Source organism: Rhagoletis pomonella, unplaced genomic scaffold (genome assembly GCF_013731165.1).
Source record: "Rhagoletis pomonella isolate Grant_MI unplaced genomic scaffold, Rhpom_1.0 Rhpom_scaffold_00006, whole genome shotgun sequence".
Taxonomy (NCBI): domain Eukaryota; kingdom Metazoa; phylum Arthropoda; class Insecta; order Diptera; family Tephritidae; genus Rhagoletis; species Rhagoletis pomonella.
Window position 1 is genome coordinate 72,771,297 of NW_023458560.1, and position 12,520 is coordinate 72,783,816.

A 12,520-nucleotide genomic window follows, 5' to 3' on the forward strand; every position below is an offset into this window, starting at 1 on the left:
TTTTTTTCCAGATATCCTGTGCTCATGACTGCGCTGATTACTCCCTTGGCAATCAAGTAGTCATTTCATGTTACTATAGAACGCTGGATACCATATTCTAGATGCATATTGCTTCCGTCAGGAAATTGCTAAAGCTTCTTGAATGTGTAAGTGGTGGCTCTGTCAGTAAAACAAAAATTAAAAAAAAAATCAACATTCAAATTTAATGTGCTATCCCTGCAAACCATTTTTTCAGAGTATTCATCATTGTAAAGAAATTTTAAAGAATTCGTTAAGATTTAATTCAATTTTTTGCCGAATTTTCTAAAATGAAATAAATTACGCACACTTCAATTCTTTTACGAAATTTCGGAAGAAAATCTGAAGCAACGAAAATAATGCTGCTATGTGAAGAATATCTTTCAGAATTGTTCCAGAATTTTCTTTATTTTTCGTACAGAAATTTCTTTACGAGTTCGTGTCAACCACTTCAAATAATTTTCTTTGAAAATTCGTAAAAAAATCGTTACAGAAATGAGATACTTCTAACGATTTCCTTAAGATTTCGGGTAGTTTGGTTTGCAGGGATAATACTACATACATACGTACATAAAATTTTTCTAAAGATTAAAAAAATAATAATTTTTTATAGCATTCCAGAATATTGGTTTTCGTTTTGTGGGAAACCTGCACTAGATTTTGTTATGTACCCTTTATCAAAATTTGGCTCAAAAGGTCTCTTGTAAATTTGGTAAGCTTTCAATTCAAAAAATGTATCAAATTATTTTAAAAAGTAAGGCTCTGGTGGATTATGAACAGTTTCCAATCACTGTGCAACGCCAAACTTCACAACGGATGCCTGAAATTCATTCAAAATATATCATCCATACACTCTATCGGAAGTAGAAGCAAACACCAGCTACTAAATTCGCCAAATTTTTGTGAAAAACCAATACTTTAGTTGTAAAATAAAGAAATGTTAAAACTTTTGGAAAAATTTATGAACAAAAGCAAAATTTGGCCAAAAAACTGACCCGGTTCCGAAATGATTAAAATTATTAACGAAAAACAAAACAAAAAATCGTTGATAACTGGAACACCATTTGTGTGTGGTCGTAAAATGAAATCAAAGCAAAACTAAAAATAAATTAGCAAATGCGTAAAATAATTACTTTTACTCATAGTTGCAACAACTGCACTGGCAAATCCAAGATGCGTACAGGAAATATTTGACTTTTGTATTCATGCATTCTTATTTTTTGAATATTATTTGGATTAAATGCAGAAAATTACAAACAAAAATCCTCTACGACAGCCGTTATTCATTTTAACGTACATACTGCATTTTTCTGACATAAACACATATCGCACACGATCTTCAAAAGTGACACAACTCAAAATTACCCGTTAGTCAGAAAATGTGAAAAACTATTTCGTAGCTCATGCTAATCATATGGGCAAGGGAGACTTTACCTTAGGTTTTTTTTTTTTACAATAAATTATGACAAAAATTTGATGCAGATTTTGCTGAAAGGTAAATAACAGCTCTGTGTGCATTTTTAGTGCATAATTTCAAAGATGCCAAATTTTTAGTTGTGTCACTTTTGAGGATCGTGTGTGCGATATGTATGTACATATGATTGCGTACTTGTTTTGTATAAATATAAACATATTGAACAAAAGCCAAATTTAATGCACCAATTTGTTTATAGCTGCATGCTGCATATGTATCGCTACACTGAGGGAAATAAAGCATAGTAAAAATTAATATTTTATATTTGATTATCGTTTAAAAATGTTCGAATTTAAAAATAATATTTTCATACAAAATTTATTACGCACGTATTTGACTGTTCACATCTGAGTATATATATGAGTGTACATACGCACCCCAAGCATGCAGAGCGCCGCTCTGAGAGAAGTGACAACACACACATTCATACATAGTACATGTTTATCCGTACAAATCGCGTGCTGTGGTGTTGATGGATATTCAACATTTGCAAAGGAAATTTGTATGGCTGGGTGTAGCTGAGTGCGCAAAGATGCATGCCACAATTTGTTGATATCCAGAGATGGTCAGGGTTCGAATTCCACTGGAGGCAACATGCAAGTTGAATATTTTTTTGTTTTTGTCTTGATTATTCACTTCACGGAGGCTTTTTCAGAATGAAAGCGGTCATTTTAATATACGCGTAATTGAAATGAATATTTACCAATATACAGCACTTTCGTTGATGTTTATAGTAAGATCAATTACGTTTCTATTTGATTTTAATATTTTTTCCCCTCAGTGTATAAACAAACTTTGCATGCATTTTTAATTGATTGTAGGTATATTTTGAAATTTCGAAAAAAAATTTCGACAAGTTTAAAGTCTGCAATATTGTTTACCTTACTTTCTTTGCTTATACAAATGAAATATTTGCAAGCTAAATAAACAAATAAATCTCTTAGTCAAAATTGGAATACAAAAAAAGATGAAATTAAAGTTGATTATTGAATGTGGCCATACATACGTATGTATTTCCCCCATTACGAACTCTGATAAAATGGCTCAATGCCAAAGCATCTTCACAAATTAAGCAAAATTTGATAACCATTTCTTGGACCAAGCAGTTTCCCAAATCATCCTTCACTTATTCTAAACTCTAAAACAGCTCTACTTATACACCCCTCTCTGTTTCACCGCGCTTCACTTCCCGGCAACCCATCTGCATCTGCATCTGAATTCAATTGCATCCAATTCAATTCGATTGCCAAGGAAATCAAACAATTTTTCAAATATTTAAATGAAGCAGCAAATTGTTGCATCCGATAGGCATTGAACTGGCTGCATGCAGCTGTTGTTGTCGCTCCGAATGCCATTGCATTTAATGGTTTTACTGCAGTACTCTTCAAACAACCGTACCAACATACAACGTACATACATACATACTATGTATGTACGCGTAAAACGCATGCCATTCAGTCAACACCAGTGTGCGAATTTACTCACAAATTCCCTCAATTTCTACTAATGCCTACATATTTTTTGTTTGTTTTATTTTTCTTCTTTTAGATTTGAAATTCAGCAGAGTTGCATCACAAATAACACACACCGAGGAGGAGCAGCAAGCAGCAAGCAGCGCATTCAGTTTGTACTTTAAATTGCAAATTTTCCAGTAGACGCGCCAACGCGCGGTTTCGTTCATAGCCATGCGTCGGCTGATTGGTATACTATTTCTATGTTTGATTGGCTTTGGATTATTGGACACGACACGAGCTGATATATCGTAAGTGGACTTTGAAGATATCAATCAGATTCTTGATATTTACTAAAGTAATTTGAGATTACTCCTTACTGAGATTACAAATACTGAAAAAGTCTCCAATTATTTTGTTGTGCTACAGACAAAAGTACGCTTTAAACAATTTCCTGAGTGCTCAGAGTTTAAAATCTGTTTCTTTCTTCATAAATATGATTCTAAGCAAGGAATGAAACCGATTCAAAATAACGTTCCGGTTTGGGTTTCGGTTTTGCCAAGTGTTTCGGTTTCGGTTTTGGTTTCGTTCTTCAAAATTTATTTCGGTTTTGGTTTCGGTTTCGTTCCGGTTTCGGTTTTTTTTCACAGAAATTTTGTTGATATTATTTAAATCACAATGTCTTAAACGTTGAGGAAAGAAAATCGAAAATTACAGTTCACTGATAATATCAACACTAGGTTCTTTCCCTAACAATCCGGACCGGATTTGGTAATTAGAGAATATGAGAAACATTTTCTTTCAAAAATGGAACAAAGTTCAGAAGTACGGAAACGCAAAAACCCACATTTCGTGCCCACACGTCGAGCAACAGCTGATTCACGTTGTTCTTGTTTTTGTCACTTATACCATGTTCTGACCGACATCGGAAACATGTTTTCGTTGCTAAAACTGGTTTTCGACCTGAAACTTGTGTTTTCGTCCATATAAAATCTGTTAAACGAAGACCAGTTTTCGCTGAAAACTACTTGAAAACTCACTTTCCACTCATTCCAATCGGTGTCTTCACTAGTTTTTTTCGATTACTTGTCGAAGCGGAAGTCATATTTTATCATCTTTAATACGCCATTTCGGATTTATTGTTAATTGCCTGGCCAAAGCAAAATAAGAATGAAAGTTAAAGGTTGTAAATGAAAAGAAAATGAAGGAAAAATGTTTTGGTTGTCGGTCAGAACATGGTATTAAATGCAAACACTTGGAAATTGAATTTTGGTTTCACAAATTTGATTTTAAGTACATAGATTGAAAATACATCAACAGGCCATTCACTTTTCCTTAAAGGCACCAAGTAAATGCAGGCAACATGTAAACACAATACAGCTGATATGCACTTTGACACTTTATCCATTTTTACTCGGAGAAAAATTCCGGGCTGTTTCGGGCAGGAAGAAGAATACACTTACGATCGAATACGCTCGAATTTTCGTTCTCTATTACCCATTTTGTTGAGTACAGGAATGATTTCTGGGCTATTTTGGGCACACGCGGGATCTCGCATTGCGTACAGGAAAGAAACTACTTAAATATAATTAATCGATTATCGATTCACAACAACAAAGTCATCAGCAGATTTTTGCGAAAAGTTACCTTGCCATACTTATTTACTACTTAACAAGAATTTTAGCAAAATGTTGCTGATTTTGGTTAAATAAATCATTTATTTCAAAGAAATTTTTATTTATTATTTTTGTAAATTTCTGGAAACCGATTGAAACCTGTGATTGAAATGGTTTCGGTATCGTTCCTTTTCAGGTCAAGATAACGGTTACGGTTTCGGTTTCGGTTTTGAAAAACGAAACGGTTTTAAACGGTTACGGTTTCGGTTTGGGTTTCGGTTTCATTCCTTGATTCTAAGATCAGTCAACCAGACGGACTCTTTTGGTGTCACGAATTCTGAGTTAAACAAACGTGACAAAGTTCACGTAGAAGTAAAAAAAAAATTAATAATAATAATTATAAATAATATTTGTTTTTAAGAAATATGGTCTTTTATAAGCTCAAAGTGAAGGTTAAAACCAGGCTTGGGCAACGCCGACTGCGCAGTACCCTCGAGGTAACGTCGCGTGATCGTGTACACGAAGTTGAAGGCGAAAATAAATTGTAAATTAGCTTCAAGAATTTTAAGCGATTCATTAAGAAACATTGATTAATGTTCGCCTTCAGCTTCGTGTACACGAACACGCGATGTTAAAGCGAGTGTACTGCGCAGTCGGCGTCGCCCAGCCCTGGTTAAAACTCATAATTCAGGGACTTTTCTGACTCTAAAGTGTGTGCAAATGTTTACAGGGTACAATCCTTTTTGCGGTGGAACTCTGACAATGGCTATGCCTTATTTTCGTCGCCGAAATTTTCTAAACAAAAAGCAATGGAGCCTGAAAGCATATCTAGCAGAATGGGGAGCATTTAACTAGATGTTGCACCGTTAGTTTATACTTCTTAATATCATATTAATTACGATCTTTGTAGTTTTCCAATGTAGTGCTTTCTGAATTGTATAGGCGACTTTCCCTCCATCCCAAATAATTCAAATCGGCATTTTTGAGCTATTTTCCTGCCCGAAAAGTTTTTTTTTGCAAGACACAGATGTTACTTTCCATTCGATGTTTACCTCGTCTTTCAAGTTTTTCAATACTGTGTTCAAAATATGATGGGACCCTTTAAAGGTTTTGGCAATTTTTGTGTAGTTTCATATCGGATTTTTTTTTAAGAACCTTCAATTAAATTTTTGTGGAATTTCGGCTAGATTCTCCATTTTTAGCAAACACTTTAATGAAAAGAAAAAAAAGTTATCTGGACTTCATCTGCCATTAAAATCATAGACGATGGTACCCTTTTTTATCACACTCTTAATAGGATAGAAGGAGTAAACCGAAATGTTTACATTTTTTCGTGTGCACTCTTTAGAACTCTGATCACTTTGGTCTTCTGGTATTCTTTGGCTATATACTCTTCGCTTAACCTGAAGCCGTCTTCTCTGGTAGTCAGGAAGTTATTAAATCACTTGAATGTGAAAATTCACATACTCTTAATGGACTGGTATGGGAGCCTTAATACAAAAATACATTGAAGCCCCTTGTCTGCGATCAGTGTCGCTCTCGTGCGTGCATTCCACTATCTTCCTTCACATTCTTGCTGGAAAATAACTTTATCGAAAAAGCGAATAAGTAGAAGCTGGTGTACAGCGCCCGCGTTCAGGATAGCATATAGATAGGATCAACTACTTTCGTAGCTGCCGCGATGTATAGGATCTCAACGATGTCGAACCTTATCTATGTATGTCACCGTGTCGCATTGGTCAGGGTCCGCCGGCATTCGTTCCAACACTACTTTCCCTTACTTACTTAACAAATTTCTTTTAAAGAATGCAAGGCAATACAATGGGACCGCGGCGACCTAAGGGTGCCTCTTCTCAGTGCTAGGCGAGGGTAGTGGCAGCCCCCATAACCTAACTTCACCTTGGCTATCACTAAAGGTCGGTAAACTCCGGTTTCATTACTTATTTTCACTCACTTAGTCCATTTCCCCTTAAGGACAATCTCTCCCAAGAGAAAAGTGGAGCTTATTTCCATAGTTTGTGCTGAAAGTAAGCCTAATGCTGAATTTCCAACAGGCATTCAAATGATAAAAAATTTGAGGCATTTAAAAAATGCTACGTGAAAATGAATCCGATGACTATTTTTAACCGAACTTCGTCATTACATTTGTTGCAATTTAATGCCTAGTGGAAATCCAGCATAAGCGATTTTGGTCAAGTCCAACAAAATTCCCCAGTGAAGCCAAGTCTTTATCCACCTAGTTTTTCCATCGCAGAGAAGGGCTTCTTTTCCTCTGCTAACAGCATCGCGACCCGCGTTGAATACTTTGAGAATAGGAGCTTTTCTGCCCAAGCGTACTACATGACGAAGCCGGCGTAGCCGCTGTATTTTAATTCGCCGCACTATGTTTATAGCGTTGTAAGGCTCATACAGCTCATCGTTCCATCCTCTGCGGTATTCCCTATCGGAAAGGCCCGTAAATCTTCCTCGAAAACTCCAAGAGCCGCCTCATTGGCTGGTTTCATTGTTCAAGCTTCTGCGCCTTACACCAGCACGGGCATGATGAGTGATGTATAGAGTCTGATTCTTGTACGATAAGAGAGGACTTGACTTTTCACTGGGTAGCCCATGTTTTGATCTTATTAAAATCGGTGAACGCTTTCGATAATCGGCAGAAGAAAAATACCTCGACTGGTAGGTATGAAGTCGCCTATTTCTATCTACTTATGGTGGTTATTCAAAAATTTAACAAGTTCACTTTTCGAACATTAAATAAGGTTTTCAAAGCTAAGAATCAACCAGATCGTGTTGGCTCGACTATTGCTTCGTGTGTAAGGATTACTTCCCTTTACCAGCCCTAGATGGCAACTGTACGCTCTCGATCTCGCTTCAAATATAATCTTTCTTCAACAAAACAGTTTCTTCGAATTTCAAATGCGATTCAAGGTTTAGAATTTTTTAGTTCTAATTTTTCATTTAATAGACGGCGCCAATTCAAAAAAAAAAAACAAAAAAAAAAACCATACATATGAAGAAAAACTTCTCAACATTACAAGGAAAACTCATTAAAGATATTTATAATAAAAGAGAGCACGCACACATCAAGCGCACTCAATCTACTGGAAGTTACTTCAAAACGCAACTCATTAATCTGCATGTCAGAGACACTAAAAATAGACGCATTTGCGTTGTTGGACGAATGTCTTATCTCCTAACTTCTAAGTACTACTTGCACACAAGTATGCGCCTTTGTACGCTAAAAATGTGCATGCGTACATACATACATACATATGTACATATGGGACTGGCTGAATATGCAATGGCGGCGAGCGAGTATGCCATGTGTGTGGTTTTCACTTACTTACTTACTTCATCATATTCCTCAAAAACGAGAAAAAAGAACTTTTCTATTTATTTTCAGAATACTCTGTCGGTCTATTAATGAATGCGCACTACTCACTTGCAGTTCGCCGCTGACGAAATGCATCGCCAACAAATTACGCAATTGCAGTGTACTGCCGCAAAAAACACCAAACGTTGAGCGCCTAGCTCCACGCTTGCGAGTTAAGCAGCCCAGCCGAGGAAGTTGCAAGTGCTGCAGCGCATTAACGCTGTGCCAGCCAAAGCTTTGACCCTGAGCGCTGGGCAGCGTTTTCTGGATGAATTGCATTTAAGTACATGCGCGCCGCCTTTTATGTTTGTAGGGATTAAGGGCACCCACCGCCAGTGAGGGCAACAATTGAGTTGCGTCTCATGCCGAGTAAACAATAATGTTTGCATTCGACTTGATGATTCTTTTCATGTAAACAAATGGCACCAATGGCAGCGTCAGTCAGTCGAGGCAATAAAATTGGGCACTCGCTCATTGCGCGTGTGACTATTCTGCATAATTGGTCGCCTAATGCCAAGAATGCCTCTGGCAAAGCTGCTACATGAAAGGAAACTCATAAAGGGCTAAGACCGAGCCATCGGTTTATTTGTATGTATGGCAGGCGAAGACTACGCTTCGTTTTCTTATGCTAATTTCGCTTGAGTTGTAAAAGTCAAAGACGCCATAAATGTATCATCATCTATCATTTTCAAAATTGCCGCTGCGTTGTTTCAGTTATTGGGCGATCGTCCAAGTGGCGCTTAAAAATGAAAGTCTTTGGGGTGGGTGCTGACTGATGTCTATGCAAATGATCATAGGCTGCACGCCCCACACATCTCGCAGCTGCAGAAATTAATTAATGCGGAAGTTGGCTGACATTTGCCTAGAATTCTTTAAAGAACTTTGTATTCCCTTAAATGCACGGAGGTATTCACTCATTACATAGGAGTGTGTATATACCAGACCTCTGCTTGCGTTGATTCAAATTTCCAGCCAAACATATACAAAACATTCAGCGTTTAGAATTTTGTCTGGCTGGTGAGCAATACTCAGGTCTGTTCATGGTGCGGCCCGTCGGGGAGTAACGTGGTGGTTGTGGTTTAACACCAAAATACGGGGAGAATCGCCAATGGTTCAACGTGGAGTTGTATGGCAACCAGGTGCCGAACTCATAGTACGGCAGAGGTTTAGATGGGCCTCGAGCCCGACCAAGGTGACGAGTGTGTCCACCACACACTGCCAATTGGTACTGAACGCTTGCATTTCGGAGCGCTGTTCAATGCATTTTAATTGATCCGTTGTGCTTAAGGGCACCATGATGTTAAGTAATTTTGGCAGGTAATCACGATAAATCTTATGCACAACTGTCTCCTTTGCAACTCAGCCAAAGAGACAGGATTGCACATATTTCTTCCTGCGGACTTAAGATTAAACGAAGTGTGAAGATAAGAAGACTTACTAATATCTACCAAACTATCTGCTGGAACTTCTATGGGTCTTTCAACGGGCTACTAAAATTATCCGTCAAACGCGCAATACTTCTCTTCGGCCTTCGCTGGATGGTTTTGTTGCCCTACTATGGAAGATCGCCCTTAGAAAAACCACCTCGTGCGAAGTCTACCGCTTTACACTCATAAAATTGAATCTTACTGCTGATATTATTTTAGCATTGGATAGACTTGACGAATCTGAGTCTGAGAAGTAGTATTGGCGACGAACAAAGAAACTATTGTTTTGGGATCATCGGAAAGCAGGTGGATGCGAAGAGGTGTCAGGTGTCGTGTTGTTCACGGAGTAGGAATTCTAATTTCTCGACATCGAAGGCGGCAGCTCGCGGAACACGATTTTGTCACTCTGGGTGCTGAGGCTCGTTCCAATATCATCGCACATACTTGGGTAGGATGATTTTCAACTGATAGTCCCTATAATGGTGCCGCATAGCAAATCACCGGCCAGAAAAAAGTCTAAAACATGGCTCTCAGAAACTTGTGGAGATTCACTGTCAAAATTTTGACTGCCTCGACTTCTATCCTACTCTCCCTGTACCAGGAGTTGAGTAAGACGACTTCATAACTTCGAAAATTTTTGGCAGTAAAGAAGTTGATGAAAGAACGCCAACAGCTGAATACATCAAATGATGGTTGTATTATAGTGGGTTTAATGAAGGTCTTCAGGGCAGCACAATTTTTTATCATTAGGAAACCTGTCTCCACTTACATATTTATGTGTGTACACTAATCTAATTGTATATATGTATATTTTCTTTCCAGCCGAGATGATATACGTGGAACCATGCAGTCGCTCGTGTATTCCTACAACCAGTTGGACAACAAATTGGAACGGCACGAACATCGTGAAAGGGCGCTTGGCGAATTACTAAAGAAAGCTTTACAGAGTCTACAGAAAGGGCAAAAGAATCTCGAACCACTTAATGGTATATTTGGGCGTCTAGACGAGCGAGTCAGCCAAATTGAAACAATGTTGATAACGGTAAGTCAAATAAAACATCCCAAAATACTACTTTGGGTATCACATAGACATTACACTTTTACTCCTTTCTTTCTCTACAGCAAGAAGAAAAGTACAATATTCAAACTGAAAAGCTCGGCGAAACACTCGAGCACATCTTCAAATGGATGCGAGAGAATGATGAATGCTACAAACGACCACCAATGCCGCTAGGTGGCCAAGCAATCGCTCCATCGCCGCCCATCATTCAAGCACCAGCAGTGTCGCCAGAGTTTATTGCCGAACAGGAGAAAATTAATCGAAATATGCTCGAGCATATAGAAAAATTATCCTCGAATGTCGAAAAACTGCTGGACGCCTCCAAGGATATGATGGAGCAGACCGAGGTAGCATTTAAGAGTGTACCATCCACTGCAGAAATGCTTACCAAAATTGAAGACAAGCTGGTGAGCTATAGTGTGATAACGCCAGCGCCAGCGCCAGAGCCGGTGGATAACTCCGAATTCGAGAACAAAGTTTTTGGGAAATTCGACGAGCTGGCAACTGGCATACAAGAACTACGCGCGCAACCCAAGCCCCATGAAGGACTGTCGGAGGCAGACAAAGAATTAATACATGGACTGACGAACGATACGCTCGCTGCGATCGAAAATGTGAAGACCAATGTGCAGAGTGTGACAGAGCAAGGTAAGCGCAATGCGGATTATATGGCTCAGAATTTTTAAACAAGCTTGAACTATTATTAACACAAATTATTTATCCAACAGCGCAAGCTGGCACAGCCGCACTCATCAAGGAGACCGAGCAAAGTCTTGAGACTGGTGCTGCTAAAATTTTGGAAGGCGTTACCGAGCAGGCCGACACGCTCGAGAAGTTCTACAACGAAATGAACACTAGCTACAGCAAGTTGAACGATGGCCTCGAGATCTTCAGCAAATTCAATAACATTCTGATGGCCAACTCCGAATACGTTTTAGACACGCAACGCAAGGTCGAATTTGGCACCTTGCAGACAGTGCAAAAGATCAACGATCTGCTTGACAAACAACGAGAAGAGATCGTCGATTTGCTGAAGGCACGCTTCGACGCTGTTGACGAGAACGTAATTGCTGGACAAATCGAAACCATGCAGAATCTCAGTTCGACTATCGAAAGCGAAATCAGCCACGTCTGGCGGCAAATTTCCATTATGAATGCCGAGATCATCGACAACAAGGATCTGCTTAGCCTAATGCAGGGACGTAATGAGGTGTTCGTGAACAGCACTTTCCTCAGCATGGCTTCGATGGGCAATAAGGTGGAGGACATTAAGGGACGCATGTTGGATATGGATACAAATTTGAATTATCTGCTGGGCAAACTCTCTCTGATGTCACAGGAATTTGGAGCCATTAAGCAAGGACTCGCCGAATCGCTGGAACAGTTGCGTAACACCTTCCATGTGATGCAGGAGAAAATACCTGCTGCGGGACCAGGACCGCATAATATTGCAAAAAATGAATATGAGACAGAGGTGAATTTGTTGAATAAGCGTCATGGGGGGAGCGCAGAGCAATAAGTAATTAAAAATACGTGGAGGATCATTTACATATTTTGGTTTTTTTTGCAAGAAATTAAAATGCGATATACTTTGTACAATTTATTTTAATTATTCATCACACACACACACACTGACTCATTTTTCCAATTCACTGTTAACCAGAGAAAAAAGATACAATAACACACGTTTGGCTATTATCAGCTATTATTTATAAGACGTAACCGTTAGATTAGGTATTCTCTTTCGTATTAATTAATAAAATTAATAAAAAATATTTTTAAGTTTAATCAAACTATACCAAATCAGGAAACCTTCGGCATTGCTTCGGCATAATTTTTCTTCACGCTTGCATTGTCTGCGACGCACAGTGGGCTGCCTCATACAAGTTAGCCCGAAAAAAAATATTTTATTGCTTAAGATGCTTAGATTTGTTGTAAAAAATTGCTATACAAAATTTACCTTGATCATACAGGGTGTCCCAGAATTAACGTGCCAAACTTTAGGGCAAGGTAGGTGGGGGGGTGAGCTCACTGATAAAAAAAAAATTTTCAGGTACAAGTGTCACCGTTTTTGAAATATTTACATTTTTTCGAATTTAAAAAA

General features: G+C 38.4%; 1 protein-coding gene across 3 annotated transcripts in view; it reads left to right on the forward strand.

Annotated features, from left to right (window-relative positions):
* Positions 1-11,946, forward strand: part of LOC118741273 (putative leucine-rich repeat-containing protein DDB_G0290503) — a 23,168-nt gene extending 11,222 nt beyond the window's left edge. For all 3 annotated transcript variants that reach the window (XM_036473189.1, XM_036473187.1, XM_036473188.1), the window contains exons 2-5: positions 3,041-3,254; positions 10,179-10,398; positions 10,479-11,064; positions 11,145-11,946. In XM_036473189.1, coding sequence (XP_036329082.1) covers positions 3,178-3,254; positions 10,179-10,398; positions 10,479-11,064; positions 11,145-11,935 — 1,674 coding nt within the window. In that variant the 5' untranslated portion in view covers positions 3,041-3,177 and the 3' untranslated portion in view covers positions 11,936-11,946. The remainder of the gene's footprint in view (positions 1-3,040; positions 3,255-10,178; positions 10,399-10,478; positions 11,065-11,144) is intronic.
* Positions 11,947-12,520: the final 574 nt, after the last annotated feature.